Source organism: Molossus molossus, unplaced genomic scaffold, assembly GCF_014108415.1.
Source record: "Molossus molossus isolate mMolMol1 unplaced genomic scaffold, mMolMol1.p scaffold_m16_p_1, whole genome shotgun sequence".
NCBI classification, from domain to species: domain Eukaryota; kingdom Metazoa; phylum Chordata; class Mammalia; order Chiroptera; family Molossidae; genus Molossus; species Molossus molossus.
Window position 1 is genome coordinate 242,403,286 of NW_023425344.1, and position 18,360 is coordinate 242,421,645.

At 52.7% G+C, this 18,360-nt stretch overlaps 1 protein-coding gene across 1 annotated transcript in view; it reads right to left on the minus strand.

Annotated features, from left to right (window-relative positions):
- Positions 1 to 18,360, minus strand: part of RIN3 (Ras and Rab interactor 3) — a 120,161-nt gene that overhangs the window by 66,292 nt on the left and 35,509 nt on the right. The window contains 1 exon segment of the mRNA XM_036257257.1: positions 4,809 to 4,926. Coding sequence (XP_036113150.1) covers positions 4,809 to 4,926 — 118 coding nt within the window.

Below are 18,360 nucleotides of genomic sequence, written 5' to 3' on the forward strand. Positions count from 1 at the left end.
GTTGTGTCACTGTGGCACTCGTCTGAGCTGACGGGTTCAGGGTTTTACAAAGAAGCTCTGAACATGGAGCAGAGGACAGTCCGAGCGCACGGTTGCAGAGAGGTGGTCCAGGGGAGTCTTTCTTGTTCAAAGCAAACAGAGTGGGGCCACCGATGAGGCGGACCACCCACTTTTGGGAGATTACCCCGTCTCCTTCCTTGGCGTCGGCTCTGATTGGAAAATCCCAACACAAGGCCCCAGTTCCAGGCCCTGGGCCTTTCCCTTGCCCACTTCCTCCTCGGGCTGCCCCCACTGCAGCCACCACAGCCACAGGAGGCCACTGAGAGGCTGATGGCTCCCTCCTCAAGGGGGACTACAAGGCAGTCCCCCAGGTCCTCGGCTGCGATTTACCCAGAGCCTTGGGACGACTGTGTAGGCTCATTTCACTCCTCCTGTTGGCTTAATCCTGCAGGAGGATTAACAACAAAACAGCAAAGCTATTCTAACATCCTCCTGTTCCCTGGGTACCATCCCGAGCACTTTGTCTTTTTTAAAGATCTAACTGGCTTTACTGAATGAATGGGGCAGCCTCCCATCTAGCAAGTGGCAAGATGCTTCCTGTCCTAAGCACTTTATTACTATTTTTAAAAATATGTTTCTATTGATTTTTTAGAGAGAGAGCAAGGGAGGGAGAGATGGAAACATCGATGTGAGAAACATTGATCGGCTGCCTCCCGCACGCCCCCTGCTGGGGATCGAGCCCATAATCCGGCATGTGTCCTGACCAGGAATTGAACGGAGACCTCTCAGTCCATGGGGCTGTCCATCCGACACTGGCCAGGCTGTCCTCAGCACTTTAGACACACTAACTCCTTCCAGGACTCTATGAGGGAGGCGCCGCTATCACCCTCATTGCAGGACCCTGGTGCCCAAGGTCACACAGGTAGCAAAAGGCAGCACTGGGGTTCCAACACAGGCTGCGTGGCTTCTGTGGTCTGCACCCCGCGATGCTAAGGAGGAAAGTCCTGACGGGAAGACAAGGGAAAAGGGAGGCCCGGCGAATCAACGTGGCAAAGAGACGTTACCTGCTGCTCTCTCGGGTGTTCCCGGGGGCAGACCTCAGGGTTAGAGGTACAGGGAGCAGTGAAATAATATAAAGAAAGAGCAAAGCCCTGGCCGGTTTTCTCAGTCGTTAGAGCATTGGCCCGCGGACCAATGAGTCGCGGCTTCAATTCCAGTCCAGGGCACGTACTGCAGTTGCGATTCGTTCCCAGCCATGGTCGGGGGCGTGCAGGAGGCAGCCACTCGATGTGTCCCTTTCAGGTGGATCTCTCTCTCTCTCTCTCTCTCTCTCTCTCTCTCTCTCTCTCTCTTTCTTCCTCTCTCTCCCTCCTACTCTAGCTGAACAAAAATGGAAAAATGTCCTCCGGTGAGGATTCAAAAAAAAAGAGCAAAATAAAACACATACAAACTTATAGATAATATCTGTGTGGTTACAGTGAATGGACACAAATCATGATTGGAAAAGTTATGTTCTGTACAGGATTTTGGTTTGGATTTTGATGGTCTTTTTAGCAAAGCTGGGTACTGAATTTTTCAAAGTTTAAAAATGGAAAATATGACTCCACCATATGGTGCTGGGAGGAAGTCACAAACCCAGGGGAGTAAGCTGCCTCCATCCTCGTGTCCTGGTTTGTCCCTTGGTCTCCCAATCAGAAATAAGACATGCAACCGGACATGGCAGCTGGTTCCACTGGGGGGCCTTGTGCAGAGAGGTGGGAAAGAAGCGAAGGGGCTGAAGTAGCACTTCCAGACTTTCTGTCAGTCCGGCCTCATGCCCTCTTCCTCCAAGAAGCCTCCCAACCAGCCTGACCTTGAACAGTGCTCCCCGATGGCACTTCTTGAGCACATGGTGACATGTAACAGACCACACATCACTACTCCCCACTTCCAGCTGCTTTCCTGATGTCGGTGTGTTAACACGTAAAGCACATCTGGCTCCTGGGTTTCTAAGGGATCGCAGCTAACTAGTGTCTGGGCAGGCAAGTCCCCGGAGCCTCGAGGCAGGACCACACAAGTCCGTAAGCAGATAGGCTGATGTCTGTCCTTCTCCCAGGACCTCAGACAGCACCGGGTCTTTGCAACTTCAGAGGCACCTGCTGAGCAAGGGTTTCTGGAGAGCAGCAGGCGCCCCGAACGGCTTCACCCCTCCTGCAGTTGGTAGAGGGTGCTAGATATTTGATCTGGGAAAACTATAATGCTGTTTCTTTCCTCGCTGAGATCCCTACACTTTCCTTCCTGCTGGACACTGAAGGACAGGGGTCATTAAGGTTTGCTATAAATTAACCCCACACATTCTATAACCTTAGACTCCTGGCAGTCCACCAAAATCAGGCATTCTGCTTCTGTCTGGACACACATCTGGACCACATTTCCCGGTCTCCCTTGCAGTTGGGTGGGGTCATATGACTGAGTTCTAGCCAGTGGAATATAAGCACAGGTGCCACACCCACTTCTAGGACTTGGTGGGATCCGCCCACAAGCCCCCTCCACGCTGTTTCCTCTTCCAGCCTATTGGTGTGGAGTCAACAGTAGGAACCGGGAGCTGTGTGCTCAAGGTGCAGAGCCTCCTGGAGCCAGGGTCCCGGAGCCGTATCCACTGACCAGGAACACCACACCTGAGTAGGAAACTAGCCTCTTTAGTGTTTAAGCCATTACACTTTTTGTTGTTATTGCAGCAGTTGGTTAATCTTCCCACTTCCGTGTTCTCCCAGCCTGACTCTCCATCTGACTTACTGTCTCCGAGAGGCAGGGACTGGGTCTTGTTCCCTGCTGTGTCCCCACTGGTAGGACAGTGCCTGCCACAGAGCAGAGAATAACCACCGGTTGGACACATGAGTGAGTGAGTCATGTTTTACCCATTCTTTGTGAGTCCAGATCTCCAGAGAAAGGACCCCTATGGCAGGAGCAGAGACCAGCCTCCGAGTCCTGAGCCTTTAACTAACGCACCCGCCTTCAGGACCCAGCCGTGTTCCCTCCGATGTGACACCCTCCCGAATGCCCCCTGCCATGGTCTGCGAGGAACAGAGGAAATAAACGCAGTCCCTGCAGTCAACCTGCTAAATTACTCAAACCAGGTAGGCCGAGGCACGAGGAAGCGAGTCTGTTCTTGTTCTGACTAGCCTGAGATCCTAAACGTCTTGAACTTTCCAGGCTGGCGTCAATGCCTGACCACCTATCTGGACATACACCAGACCGCCAGATGTTTCCTGAGCGACTCACGTCCCTTCTGATTATTTCCTGAGGGACTCACGTACCCAGACCATCTGACCTCCACGGAATCCGTTATCCTGACCACTGGACACAACCAGCTGTCCTGGCACCTGTCCTCCAGATCACCTGACATCTGGTAGTGGTCCTGGAGCAACCCTAGGGCCAAGAATGCAGGACTGATAACGTTCAAGAATGCACGTTACGTCACAAGAATTCTACTTCCTTCTCTCCAACACTGGGGTTTTGCCTAGCCCCAGACTCTTCTGTCATGCTTCTCCTGAAAGTCTCTAGACTCTCTGAGTTCATTTGACACCTGTAGCCTCTGTGCCCCACAGCCCAGGTCCCTCAGCAGTCACATTACACAGCAAGGGCCCATGTCTCTTTTTCCCACTCACCATGTCCCCCACCTCCAGTCAGACTGAGAGACCCTTGAGGCCGTGACTCTGTCTTATTCATCTCTATGTTCCAAAAGATTTAAGTAATATGTAATTATGTAAATATAAATTATTTAAGTATATAATATATAATGACATCCATCTATTTTTATTATATACTTAGAATACTAAAATAATACTTATCACATATTTTCTTTTCTTTAACTGTTGTCCCTCTGTTGCTAACCAAGAGTAAAAAGCTTCCCACATGCCCTAGACCTCCTTCTAAGAGGAGCCAAGCTGGCACTTGGAATATTCTTCAGGTTCTTTTTTTTTTTTTTTTTTATCCTCACCCGAGGACATTTTTCCATTTTTTGTACAGACAGAGTGGGAGGGAGAGAGAGGAAGAGAGAGAGAGGGAAACATCGATGTGAAAGGGACACATCGAGTGGCTGCCACCCGCACGACCAACCAGGGCCGGGGACAAACTGCAACCAAGGTACATGCCCTTAGCGGGAACCGAACCCGGGTCTCTCCAGACCGCAGGCCGACGCTCTAACCGCTGAGCCAAACTGGCCAGGGCAGAATATTCTTCAGGTTCTTCTAACAGGCTTTTGAGCCCTTAATATGTGGCATGGCCCATTAGAGGAAGGGGAGCCCGAACACTCCTGCGTCGGTGCAAACCCACCCTGGAGGGGCTCCCGAACGCGTTTCCGGGTGCGAGCTTGCTCCTGGCTGCCCTGTGCGCACACGGTTTTGTCTTTGAAGCGCTTGCCCATTGGATCCTCACAAAGGTCTGTGGCCAGGCAGGAAGTGACTGCTGTGTCCATTTGACAGATGAGAAAACAGAGGCTCAGAGGGGTTAAGTGACTTGTCTGAGAGCAGGTCTGAGTGTGTGCTGGGCTGTCACTAGCACCCAGGGGCCCAGACGTTCCGCTCCGTTGCTTCCCTCCCACCAGCCTGAGCTGAGGCGAAGCTAGGAGGAAGCGACCCGCAAGCAGGGACTGGGAAGCGCCGATGCAGCCCTGCCCTGCCCTGCCCTGCCCAGCAGCTCAGTGCCCTGACAGCTTCCCCTCTTCTAATTCTACACCCCTCTGCCTGATGGGAGTGTCTGTGGTTAGGCAGTGTGGCATCTGCTGCTGCTGTGTGGCCGGAGGCCAGAATGGAAGGGCGGGTACTTACTCGACTTTTCTTCTTTAATGGTGTATTCGAGCACCTTGGACGAGCTCCCGACCAGGGCGGGGAAGTGGACGCAGAGCACCAGGTGCTTCGAGCAGCTGTCCTGGCGCACCAGGAATGTCTGCAACAGACAAGGGGGCGCCATGAATCAAAGACTCGGGTGGAGGTTAGAAGGACAACAGAGAGATGGAAGTCATCGGAATGTTCCAGAAACAAGGAGGCAGGGTGGACAGTCAAGCATCCCTCGGGAGAACGGGGGATTCTGCCCCACAAGCCACGTGCCATCAGGCCCATGCCCCTGGCTCCTGAGTCTCAATTTCTCATTTGCCCACAGAGGGGGTTCGACTACACCGATGTTTCCCAAAGAATTCTGTGCTGTAGACAGAGTCAGGCAAGGGGCATTTAAAATGGAGATTCCTGGGTCCCACCTCAGAGATGCTGGTTGTGGGGGAGGAGGGTCAGGGGGTCCGGAATCAGCTGATTCTGATATGGGTGGTGGTCCAGGGTCCACAGTTAGGAAAGTTCTCATGTTCAGAGTCAGGGGGCATTTCAATTCATCCCCACACACTCACACAGCACGTACACTCTGGGGGCGGCTGATGGAAATGGTCCCAGGTATTAGCCAATTCACACCATTTTCCCCACAGAAATAAAAGTCGCTAATAATGAACACAGAGCTTTCTCTGTGCCAGGAACCGTTACGAATACTCTGCATAGATTCACTAACTCCTTCCTACCAAGAACCCACTGACGTGAGCTTTGTTGTTATCCCCACTTTACAGATGAGGAAACTGAGGCACTCTCCGATCCCCACAGGACACCTCTCCTCCAGCTGCTGAGATGCCAGTGAATATCCGGCTGGGCTTGGCTCATGGGGTGGGCGAGACCCGTCCTCTCTTCTCCTGGGTGTTCACTCGAGGCTAAGAGGACAACGCCTCTGGGCCTTGACGACACATCTCTGCTCCAGTAGCCAAGCATCACGGAGTCTAACCCAGACCCCTCACTTCTGCTTCTCCTGTGGTTCTGCTCAATGAAGGGCCATCTCAGGGAGGGGGTCCCTGATTCATTCACAACTCTGCGTTTTAAAATGTCCTTCTGAGCCTCTGCTGGCCCTACCCAAGCTCAGCCCTCCTTCCAGGGGATGACAGACACCTTCTGGAATCTCCACAGCCTCTGGGGGCACAAATTCCCCTGGGGAGGGGGGGCGGGGTGTCCCTCAGCCAAGGAAGGGACATTCCTTCTTTTCCTGAGAAAGGACTCGGTCACCGTGTCCCCCTCCGCTCCCCCTGCATCCCCACCTGGGGGTCTGAGCTTCTCCCACTCCGGCCCCCTGCACCTGGGCTGGAGTTGAAGACCAGGAGTCAGGCCCAAGTTGCTGAGGGAGGCTGGGAGACCACTGGGACATCTCCGCGGACGTGGCCCCAGACAGAAGGGCTCTGGAGGACCACCGGGATGACCCTCCCTTTTCCCCACCGAGGCACACTGTCCTACCAGCCTCTGGGGATGCTCCAAAGTCTGCCATTGTTGTTACTATTACTATGAGCACATTTCTTTGTTATTAATACACTGTTATTATCATTGTTAGTGAAACATTACAGTAACATAGTTAGTGTTGATAGTAACAGCTAACACGTATTGCCTTCCTAGCCTGCCCCAAGCCCTGACTCCACTTCCTTAGAATCCATGATCTTACTTATTCTCCTATTAATGCTATGGGGGGGGGTGCTATTATCACCCCCATTTTATAGAGGAGGAAACAGAGAGGTAAGCAGTGCCCGAGGCCACAAGGTGAGTAGGTGCTGGTGCTGGTGCTGGCGCTGGGATCTGAGCCCGGCCTTAGACTCCAGGTCCCGAGCTCTCTGCTACCCTCTGCTAGGCCAGAGCGTGGCTCCCTCTACCTCAGGGCGTGCTCTCCTGTGACGGTGCCTGTCCCCTCGGGAGCAGTGACACAATGAATCCATTAGTCATGGAACAGAGGTCGGAAATGAGTTTACCAGCCCCTGTCCTGGAGCATGGAGAGAGCGTGAGAACTCCGAGGGAACGGGGCGGACGGGAGGGAGGCTTCCGGGGGGCGGGGGTTGGGGGGTGCAGAAACGAGGCAGGTGGGATACTGCCTGCAAAGGTGCCCACCTGGAAGGCAGCCTTCTCAGGGGACCCAGCAGGAGGACCGCTCACCTGCAGAGGCCTGTGTCCGCTGAGCTGACAGCGCCTGGGCTCCCGCAGCCTGGCCCTGCTCTGAGCTGCAGCATCACTGAGCTGAGGCAGCCTCCCGAGCCTCAGCCAACTCCAGGAGCTGCTGTCTTTCAAGGAAAAGAGGTCACTGTGCCTCGTCTGCAGAGGTCCAAGATGCGAGCTGCCTCCTGCCCACCAGGGGTAGCACCAGGGGTGTGCCAGGGCAAGTGAGACAGGTGTGGGTGATTTCAGGAAATACATCTGGCCCTGGCCAGCTTGGCTCAGCGGTTACAGCGTTGGCCCTCGGACCAGAGTCAAGGGTTCAATTCCAGTCAAGGGCATGTACCTTGGTTGGTTGCAGTTCAGTCCCCTGGCCCTGGTCAGGGTTGTTCAGGAGGCAACCAATCAATGGCTCTCTCACATCCGTGTCTCCCTCCCTCCCTCCCTCCCTCCCTCCCTCCTGCCCTCCCTCCCTCCCTCCCTCCCTCCCTCCCTCCCTCCCTCCCTCTCTATCTGAAGATAAATGGAAAAATGTCCTTGGGTGAGGATTTAAAAAAAAGAAAAGAAAGAAAGAAAACACATCTGGCCTTTGTCCCTCTTTCTTGGCAGAGCTTCAAAAATCCCTGAAATTTCCTGAGGGAAAAGAGCGTCTTTTGTTATTCACAAAGAGCCCCTGGTGACCACACAGGTGACTCCTGGGGGGCCTCAGTTTCAAAGGGGGTTGGAACTTGCAGCCCTACCTGGACCTCCCAAAAGAGGAGATGGGATGGAAAAGTGGGCTCAAGCATGTAGGCAATGATTTAATCCCTCAGGAAATAAGCCCTCTGGATGCCGAAGCTAAGTGGAGCCCTGGCTGGTGACACCCTGACGTGTAGGGAGGGTGATGTGCCCAGGCTCCACCAGGAGAGGGCACGGGAGCTGGCGGACCCCTCCCTAACCCCACCGCACCCCTCCTCTCCTCTCTTTCCTTCAGCTGCTCTTATGTTGTAGCCTTTATAACAAAATAATCATCACACGGAGAGTGTTTTCAGTGAGTTCTCTGAGTCATTCTAGTGAATTATCAGACCTGGAGAGGGGTCCTGTTTGTAGCCAAGTCAGACAGCAGTGTGGTAGCCTGGGGACCCGCTGGGGTCCGGCATCTGCGGCAAGGGCAGTCTTACTGGGGGCCTTGTCCTTCAGCTTGTGGGGTCCATGCTCACTCTGGGCAGTCGGTGTCGGAGCTGAGCTGTAGGACACCGGGTGGCGTCTGGGAGTGCTGGCAGAAGGCTGAGTGGGTGTGCGTGTAGGACACCGGGTGGTGTCTGGGAAGCTGGCAGAATCCTGAGTGAGCGTGCGCGAGTGGGTGTGCGTGTAGCTGCGTGAACTCTGGGGAGCAGGCATGAAGAGGGAGGCCTGGGCCAGAGCCAATGGTGCCCCTGGGAAGGCTGACAGCACACTTGGACCCTTGACGCTGAGCCGGGGCAGGAGCTGAGGATGGCACCCTCCTGACTGAATCCAAACTGGGGGTTTCTGTCTTGGTAGGGAAAAGTGCTCCCTTTGTCATCGTCGTAATTAGTTAGAGAGCAAAGAGGAGGCCGGACATATGAGCCGGGTCCTCTGGGCGGCTTCACCACGAACAACAGCTTCACGCTCCCCAGGGAACCACCAGCCCACTGGCTGCAGATCACTGGGGGAAGGGATGGGACAAAGGGGGAGATGAGTACATGCTCAGTGAAGTAGGGGTGATGCAGGGAGGTGCGTGCCTGTCAGTCTAGCCTGGGCACAATGAATTAGCGAGGGGGTCGACCCCGTCAGAAACGCACAAAATCTTGGAAGGTTAAAGTCCACACACAGAGCTCCCTCTCTGCCTTGTTCCCCTTCGCTCTCTGGCTCCGTGACCTGCTCTCGCCCCTGTGCTAGCCTGTTCTCTCTCCAGAGCCACGTGGCCTTCAGCAGCCACATGGCCACGGCTGTGCAGACCCTGCACACAATGGACTAAGCTGGGAACACAGCTGAGCTAGCCAGATGCTGGACTGGACTGGACTTTAATGTGGAGCGGACATTCTGGGCAGTGCCACTCTGGCCCTGCTGAAGACTGGATTTCTCCTGTGGTGGGACAGGCAGAGATGGGACCTTGGAGGGGAACCCCCTTCATTTTACGTCGTCAATAAAACTTTTGACAGAACCTCATCCTCCCATGGGGGCCTCAGGAAATTATTTTCCTCACGGCACCCCAAGAACCCTACTTCCACAGATGACACCTATACACACGTGGCACAGGTGGTGGGGTGACACGTGCCCAGGGCACTTGTTCAGAAGCACATGCACACGGCAGAGCGGCCCCTGCACCCTCGGGGGTCGGGAATGGCGCAGGGAGGGAGGGAGGCAGTGTTTCTCAAACTGTGGATCACGACCTATTAGTACAAATGCCGCCAACCATTTTGTTTTTCCAAAATAAAATACAAGACTATAAAGTAGAAGATAGTAAGACCGTTTATAATAAGGATGGACCTTCTGTGTGTGTGTGTGTGTGTGTGTGAGAGAGAGAGAGAGAGAGACAGAGAGAGAGACAGAGAGAGAGACAGAGAGACAGAGAGAGACAGAGAGAGAGAGAGAGAGAGAGAGAGAGAGACCTCCGCAGGCCAGGGCATAGGCCAGCATACATTCCTTGCTCTTCTCCTTCCTTGACCATTTGGACAGCCCCCTGCTCTCTCCCTAGGGTGACTTCAATGAAGAGTCACGGCTACTTGGCTCTTTCGCACTCAGCACATAACTTTCTGTATGTCTTCACTTTGCGGAGACATCAGCCCTGTTCTCTGCTCTTGTGTTCCATGGAGAGAAAGGAGGAGACAGACACCCTCAGACAGGAACTCCCAGCTGGGGGACCATCACCATCTGCATTTCTTCTCAGGTTTTCAAAGTGCCCTGAGCAGCCAGTTATGAGTTCTGTGGCCCTGGGAAACTCCTTGGCTTCCCTGAGCCTCAGTGTTCTGGTCTGTAAATGGGGAGAGTAACACCTAAGAGCACCCAGCAGAAACAAGGAACGAAGTCAAAGCCCTCTGTCTTGGAAGTAACTGAGGCAGTGTCCAGGGACACCCCGACGGGACAAACGGGTCTCCACGGATGCTCACTAAGGATGCAGTTTCCACTCATCCCCCCCACCCGCCCGCACAGCGGGGCTTTGCCCTCCAGTCTCCCCGTCAGGCTCCATCTAGAACTAGGGACCTGTCTACCACAGGTGTTTACTGTGAACAGAAAAGGAGGGATTTCCTTGGGAGAGTGGTCCAGTCGATGGTATGGACACACAAGTTAAAAGAGAGGCGAAGGCCCTGGCCGGTTTGGCTCAGCGGTTAGAGCATCGGCCTGCGGTCCAAAGAGACCCGGGTTCGGTTCCCGCTAAGGGCACGTACCTCAGTTGCAGTTTGTCCCCGGCCCTGGTTGGGTCGTGAGGGTGGCAGCCACTCGATGTGTCCCTTTCACGTCGATGTTTCTCTTTCTCTCTTTTCCTCTCTCTCCCTCCCATTCTATCTGAACAAAGAACGAAAAAATGTCCTCGGGTGAGGATAAAAAAAAAAAAAAGGCTAAGGCCTATGCTCCGGCCCAGGCCCCTTACATAGGGCGTCACCCGTTCTCACGACAGCCTGTGAAGTTGGTACTATCACTACTCCCTCTGACGGAGGAAGGCAGGGCCCAGAGATCAGAGAAACCTAAGGCCATGTGGACAGGAAGTGCAGAAGCAGGATGCAGACCCAGGTGTCACCATGAGCATCTCGCTTATCTCGCCATGTCTGCGTTATCTACTCACGGGGCAGGGTGTAAATGGGGCAGGGTGTGCATAGGGTGGAGGGTGGAAAGCCACCCAGGCTGGTGTCTGACAAGTCCCCAGTTCTGAACACCAACCCCCACCCTTTCAGCATGGCTACAGCCTCACACAGCACCTCCTCTGCCACGGCCAAGTCCTGGGGTTCCTACCTGAACAGCCAAGGCAGGCGCTGGGGGAGGAAACCGGGAGGCATAGGAGGCTGTGAGTTAGGGCAAGTCACTAGTCTGCCTTGGCCACTGTCCTTCGGAATAAGAGGGTCTGTTCCTCATTCCCCTTTGGGGAGGTCTGGCTGCTCAGCTAGTCACAGGGTCCCTTCTAGGAAGTATCCACAGTGTCCCTGTGCAGCCAACTGTGGGAACAAAGGCAGGGTAGTGACTCCTGCAAAGCGTTCTGGGTTATAGTGAATCTCCTGGGCTCCGATGCGGCAGAGTGCAGCCGAGGTCACTGCAGGAGACCACCTGCGTGAGCTGTCTGCATTCCCCTGGCCCCACCCCCACCAGTGTCCACTGGTTGTCCTCTGAGGAGATGCTCCCGCACAGCAGAGGAGAGCTCTTTCTCCAACACCTTGGGGGTTCCATGTGCAAATCCTCCAAGCCCCCTGGCTTCTCTTTTTACCCCCTGCAGCCAGCTTTTCGGAAATGCAGTGGGACTAGAATCCCAGCTCTGCTACTTAGTAGCTGTGGTCCACGGGCGAGTTACTTTCACTTCTCGGGGCCTTAGTTTCCTCTTCTGACCATGAAAGTAAATCATACCCATTTTTCAGGGATGCTGTGAGAATTGCTGATCACGTATATCAAATTCCTGGCACAGAGTGTACATTTAAACAACAATAATAAAAGGCTTCTAGCATTTACTGAGCACTAAACCACGTGCTAGGATTTTTATATGCATAATCTCATTTGATAAATAAATGACAACTATTTCTAAGATGATGATGATGATTATGTATCTTTATCCAAACAAAGAGGTAGAAAAAGGACTCAAAGACCATTCACTATGTGGTAGGTTAAAAATGGCCACAGCCCTGGCCGGTTTGGCTCAGCATTTAGAACATCGGCTCGTGGACCAACGAGTCTTGGATTCAATTTTGATCAAGGGCATGTGCCTCGGTTGTGGTTTGGTCCCTGGCCATGGCCAGGGTTGTGGGGGAAACAGCTGGTCAATGTGTCTCACTCACACTGATGTTTCTCTTTTTTTAATTTTTTAATATATTTTTTCTTTATTGATTTTAGAGAGAGGCAGGTAGAGGGAGAGAGAGATAGAAACATTGATGAGAGAGAACATCGACTGGCCACCTCCTGCATGCCTCCCATTGGGGATTGGGCCCACAACCTGGGCATGTGCCCTGACTGGGAATTGAACCGGTGACCTCTTGGTGCATGGGCCGACACTCAACCACTGAGCCACACCAGCTAGGCCGATGTTTCTCTCTTGCTCTCTCTCTCCCACTCTGTTTGAAAATAAATGAAAAAAATCCTTGGGTGAGGAAAAAAAATAAATAAATAAATAAATAAAATGGCCACAAATTCTTTGCAGCTTCTCCCACCCAGAGGTGAAGACTATTTCCCTGCACCTGGCAGGGTGGCCTTGGACTTGGTTTGACTGGAAGAAGGCAGCAGAAGCAGCACGGGGAGCTCTGAGCTAGGCCTGAAGAGGCATGTCAGTTTCCATGCACACCCTCTGAACCCCAGCTGTCACGCCAAGACGCCTGAGTGAGCCTGCTGCAGTCGGGGGCCCAGCCAACAGCCACCAGACATCTGAGTGATGTCATCTCAGGCCAGCCAGCTCCAGTCACACGGCCAGACGACTGTGGCTGCATGCTGACCCCAGGAGAGAGCAGCAGAAGAACCGCTCAGCAGAACTCAGCCCAAATGGCTGACCTCCAGACTCGTGAACAAATCAAATGGTGACTTTTTTTTTTTTTATCCTCACCTGAGAACATTTTTCCATTTTTTGTTCAGATACAGTGAGAGGGAGGGAGAGGAAGAGAGAGAGAGAGAGAGAGAGAGAGAGAGAGAGAGAGAAACACTGACGTGAAAGGGACACAGCGAGTGACTGCTACCCGCATGACCAACCAGGGCCAGAGATAAACTACAACCGAGGTACGTGCCCTAACTGCTGAGCAAACTGGCCAGAGCATGGTGACTGTTTTAAGCCACTGAATTTTGGGGCAGTTTGTTAAACAACAGTAGTAATGACATAGCCACAGGGTAGATAAACATGGAGCCTCATCCTCTGGGTACCTCCTCCTCTCTTCCTCCTATGAGGCTCTGCTGAGGAGCCTCCAGAGCTTGGAGGTGGGGGTTTGGAAACCGGTAATGTGCCCAGCTCCTCACTCCAGTCAAAGAAACTGAGACTCAGAGATGCAAAAAGACTTCCTAAGGTCACATCACTTGTTAGTGGCAGAGCCAGGACAAGGCCTGTGACCTTCAGGCCAGGGTTGTGACTGCTACAGTACCTGTCTTTCAATCCAACCAACCCACCAAGTGTCCACTGGGCATGCTTATGCCAGAAAACAGGTAGATACCTTTCAGCAGCTCCCTCCCTGGGGTGTGAACTATTTTAACCACTGTAGAAAATAGTGTGGAAAGGGGACTGGCAAAGACAGGGACAGAGGACGGTCCAGAGCACTGGGTCTTGGGCCCTTCTGTGTAAGATTTCAGCCGGCAGGCTCTGGAGCCTGACTGAGTTCAGGGCTTAGCTGTGGAGCCTCTCGGGGGCTGCTTCTTCCTCTGCAAAATGGGATCATAGTTCCTGCCTGTGACAGTCACTATGCATGACTCCCTGAGAAACAGTCCCTTCCTTTTCCTTGCTAACTGACCCCAATTCTGACCTGAGTGCATTGTATCCAGCCTCAGGAGATGAATCATGTCTGGTCAAAGTCATCACAGCTATTCTGTTCCCCTTTGCCATTCACCTCTTTCCTAGCCTCCCTCATAGTTAGGGGTGGCCAATAAGGTACCTAGAAAAACACTTGTTCCCGGACAAAAAGACTGAGTCTAGGAGAAGAAAGCCTTCTGCCTGTGACCTCCTGCCTTTGAATGGGTGAGTTGGCTGGAGCTGCAGCTGCCATTTTGTCACCATGAGGTAACAAATCTAAGAACAAAAAGGTAACACCTTGAAGATAGGACTAAGAACCTGGCTCCTGAAGACATCACTGAGCTGCTAAACTAGCTCCAGATTTCTCATTAGGTAAACAATAGGAGCCTTACGGGAAGCTACCCTAGGCTGGGTTCATTGTTACTTGAAGCAAAACAGCATTCCTGGCTGACCCAGTATCTCAAAGGGTTATTGAAAGAGCTGCACAGGTGACTTCAGTAGCGTGCCTGCCATATAACAAGCACTCAGTGTATGGTGCCTCCCTTCCCCAGAGCGCCCCTACCTGCCTCAGAGCCCTGAGGACAAATGTACAGTAGGGGGACACAGAACCCCCTACTGTACAGAGGTGGCCTTCCTACCCTCAACTGTTCACGGATGACTCCATAAGTCGGACAGGCCACATGGTGGGCAGCAGGTGCCCCGGACAGGGAATGGCATCCTCATTAGCAGCTGCAGACTTCAGGCCTCAGCCCTGAGCAAAAGGATGAGCTCAAGGGGAGCAGTGGGGGAGCGTGAGCGACAAGTCCGGGCACCGCGGCCTGCTTTGCCACTTCTAGGACACTCGCCTGTGGGCGGCCCAGGATGATCACAAATGCAGCAGTTCACACTCACACGCAGAGTGGGACCCTCCACCTGCCACTGCTCCTGAAAGTCTTCCCGATGAACCAGGCCACCAAAACCCTTGCTGTGCCCCGTGCCCTCACTCCACCTCTCTCCGCTATGGGAACAAGCAGCGTCTGGTGCCCTGTTGAGCCGACATCTGAGTCAGTCGGCTGGTTCCCTGTTCCCTCCTTCCCCTTTGTCGGCTCTCCAGTGCACTGCACCCAGAACTCTCAGACAGCAGGAGTCCCCCCCCACTGTGCAAACTGACGGGGGGCACACCCACTCTGAGGGTCCACCCCCACCCGCAACACAGCAGTGGGGTAGCGGTCGGAGCACTCACTGTGAGGAGACACTTGGTGTCCCTTCTCCGACCCTGGCTCGCTGTGTCCTTTGGCAAGTCGCTTCCCTTCTCTGAGCTGGCTTTTCCAGTCTAGTGAGGGAGGGGGGCAAACAGGCCCAGGACTCCTTCCTTCTAGAAGATCAGTCCCAGCACAAAGACCCGGGCTCATTCCCAGATCCCCAGAGGCTTGCACAAAGCTTAGTTTCTCGGGGAAATTACGGCCATGCAGGAGGCTGGGACAGGGGTCCTGGAAGCCCCTCCCTGTCTACCTTCCAGCAGCCGGGGTTGGAAAGACCCTCTGATTTCACCGACGGCTGGCGCAGAAGACTCAGGGAGAGAAGCACACAGCCTCTGCACACCCCTCCTCCTCTCCAAATAAACGTACGAAAACCCAACACCAAATGCACTGTAAATGGTTTTGTTTTTACTCTTCCTTTTTGGCCTGGCCAACCCAGAGCTGTCTCTTTTTCAGTTTTGTTATTTTAGGACTATTTTCTAGTTGCTTGGGGAAAATTTCCAATCATGCCCATTAGGGCAGGAACAGAGTGGCTGGTTCTTCCCAGAGGCCACAGGTGCAGGGCTGCCTGCAGAGGCTGGTGGCCCCTGGCTGTGCCCACTCAGGACGCACACGGCCCACCTCCCCATGACTTATGTCCAAGTTGTACGGAGGCACGGAGTGGTTTCTCCGTCCTGGCTGCACAGCAGAACCTCCTAGTGAGCTTTTAAAGCATACTGATGCCTGAGCCCCACTCCGAACCAAAGAAATCAGCACTCTGGGACTAGGCTGAGACTTGGTGGGTTTTTTTTTTAAGCTTTTTTTTTTTATCCTCACCCGAGGACATTTTTGTTCAGATAGAGTGGGAGGGAGAGAGAGAGAGAGGAAGAGAGAGAAAGAGAGAAACATCGACGTGAAAGGGCCGCCTCCCACACAACCCCAAATGGGGCTGGGGACAAACTGCAACCAAGGTACATGCCCTTAGTGGGAACCGAACCCGGGTCTCTCTGGACCACAGGCCAATGCTCTAACTGCTGAGCCAAACCAGCCAGAGCTTTTTAAAAAAGCTTTTGAGCCCTGGCCGCTTTGGCTCAGCGGTTGGAGCGTTGGCCTGCGGTCCAGAGAGACCCGGGTTCGGTTCCCGCTAAGGGCACGTACCTCGGTTGCAGTTTGTCTCCGGCACTGGTTGGTTGTGCGGGTGGCAGCGACTCGATGTGTCCCTTCACGTCGATGTTTCTCTCTCTCTCTCTCTTCCTCTCTCTCCCTCCCACTCTATCTGAACAAAAAATGGAAAAATGTCCTCGGGTGAGGATAAAAAAAAAGCTTTTGAAGGCCCTGGCTGCTTTGGCTCAGTAGTTACAGCGTTGGCCTGCAGACCAAAGAATTGCAGGTTCGATTCCAGTCAAGGGCACGTACTACCTTGGTTATGATTTGGTCCTTGGCCCTGGTTGGGGTTGTGCGGGAAGCAACCAATCAATGTGTCCTTCTCATATTAATGTTTCTCTCTCTCTCTCTCCTTCTCCCTACTGATAAATTAAAAAAAAAAAAATCCTTGGGTGAGGATTTAAAAAAGAATAAAAAAAGCTTTGAAGGCAGTCACTTAGTAGCTGGCTCTATTCCTCAGGGCCAGGCTCCTTGCCATCAGAGTTGAGTGTCCTTCTTATGAGCTAGAGAGCTGCCCCTGTTCTGCGGGGCTGCTGGAAAGACAAGAGACGGTGCTTGGCGCAGAGCAGACCTGCAATAACTGCTAGCGGGGAACTCTTCCCCGGCCCAGCACCCTGAAGGGCAACAAGGGCTTCACGGACGTTTCCACTACCTGATATGCAACGGGATTGGTATTCCTGGGACTCACACCTGGGGAAGGTGCCTTGAACCTCCCACACGGCTGGCCCGCATCACAGCTCAGGTTCACGCAACTCTTGAGCTACCCTCCCAGCGCAAAGTGAAATCGTATAAGTCTCTGTCATTAAACACCATATCTGGACCTAGAAGCAATGAAGACACGAAGCATCGTGATCTCGGTTTCGGATACTATTCTCCAGTAAATGGAATGAGGGCTCCTTGGAGAAATGGCTGGTTCTAGGACCGGGACAAGAAAATAAAGATAAGCCTGGAGCACCTTGTAGTGACAGAACACGAGGAAAGGCTCCCCAAATGAACTAACAAACAAACAAAACCCACACCCAGTGGGGGTTCGCCAATGGGACGCAGGAGTCAACTTACAGACTCCCTGTGGCCAACACTGAAATAATTTGAGCAACAAAATAATTAAAGTAGTATTGGATTGGAACCCAAATCATAAAATAAATATCCACGAGTCCATATTGATATAAGTAAATGATTGAATAAATGAGAAGAAACAAATGTCTTATGCAGAAGGATTCCAAATAATGTATGTAGATGATCGAAGAGGCGGAGCATGACTTCCTCCTAAGAGTGGGCTGTGCACAGTGACTTCCTTCTGAAGGCGACAGTATGAAAGGGAGAGAGGACTACCTTTGCAGTGGAGGAACTGACAAACATGACCTGAGCCAGGTGACCAAGGTCAGTATCAATAGCGGTAAGTCAGCTGATAGTATGTACCTTGGACATGATGTGATGAGAATAACCCCATCTGACATCTAACCGTCTGACAACTCCCAATTGAGGGACATTCTACATAATTTCTGACTAGTACTACTCAAAACTGTCAAGGTTGTCAAAAACAAAGAAAGCCTGAGAAACTGTTAGAGCCTTGTGACATGATGACAAGGAGATCTGATGAGGAGATGTAAGATGGGCCCCGGATAGGAGCCCCGGACAGAATAGGACATCAGGTAAAAACCAAGGAAATGTGAATAAACGGTGGGCTTTAGTCAATACTGAGGTATCAGTCCTGTTTTTTTTTAATCTTCACCTGAGGATATTTTTTTAAATTTTTTTTATCCTCACCTGAGGACATTTTTCCATTTTTTGTTCAGATAGAGTAGGAGGGAGAAATTGGAAGAGAGAGAGAAACATCGACGTGAAAGGGACACATCGAGTGGCTGCCACCCACACGACCCAACCAGGGCCGGGGACAAACTGCAACAGAGGTCCGTGCCCTTAGCGGGAACTGAACCCGGGTGTCTCTGGACCGCAGGCCGACGCTCTAACCGCTGAGCCAAACCGACCAGGGCTACCCGAGGATATTTTTACATTTATCTTCAGAGTGGGAGGGAGAGAGAAACAGAGAAACATCGATGTGAGAGAGACCCATCGATTGGTTGCCACCTGCACGACCCCAACCAGGTCTGGGGACAAACTGCAACCGAGGTATGTGCCCTCGGGCAGAATCGAACCTGGGACTCTTTGGTTCACAGGCCGACACTCTAACTGCTGGGCCAAACTGACCAGGGCAGTACTGGTTTCTTAATGGTCACAAATGTGCCCTACTAATGTTAGATGTTAACAATAGGAGAGACTGGGTGAGGAATGTATAAGGGAACTCTCTGTACTATCTTTGCAACTTTTCTGTAAATCTAAAACTTCTAAAAGAAAACAAACAAAACACTGTTCGGGTGTA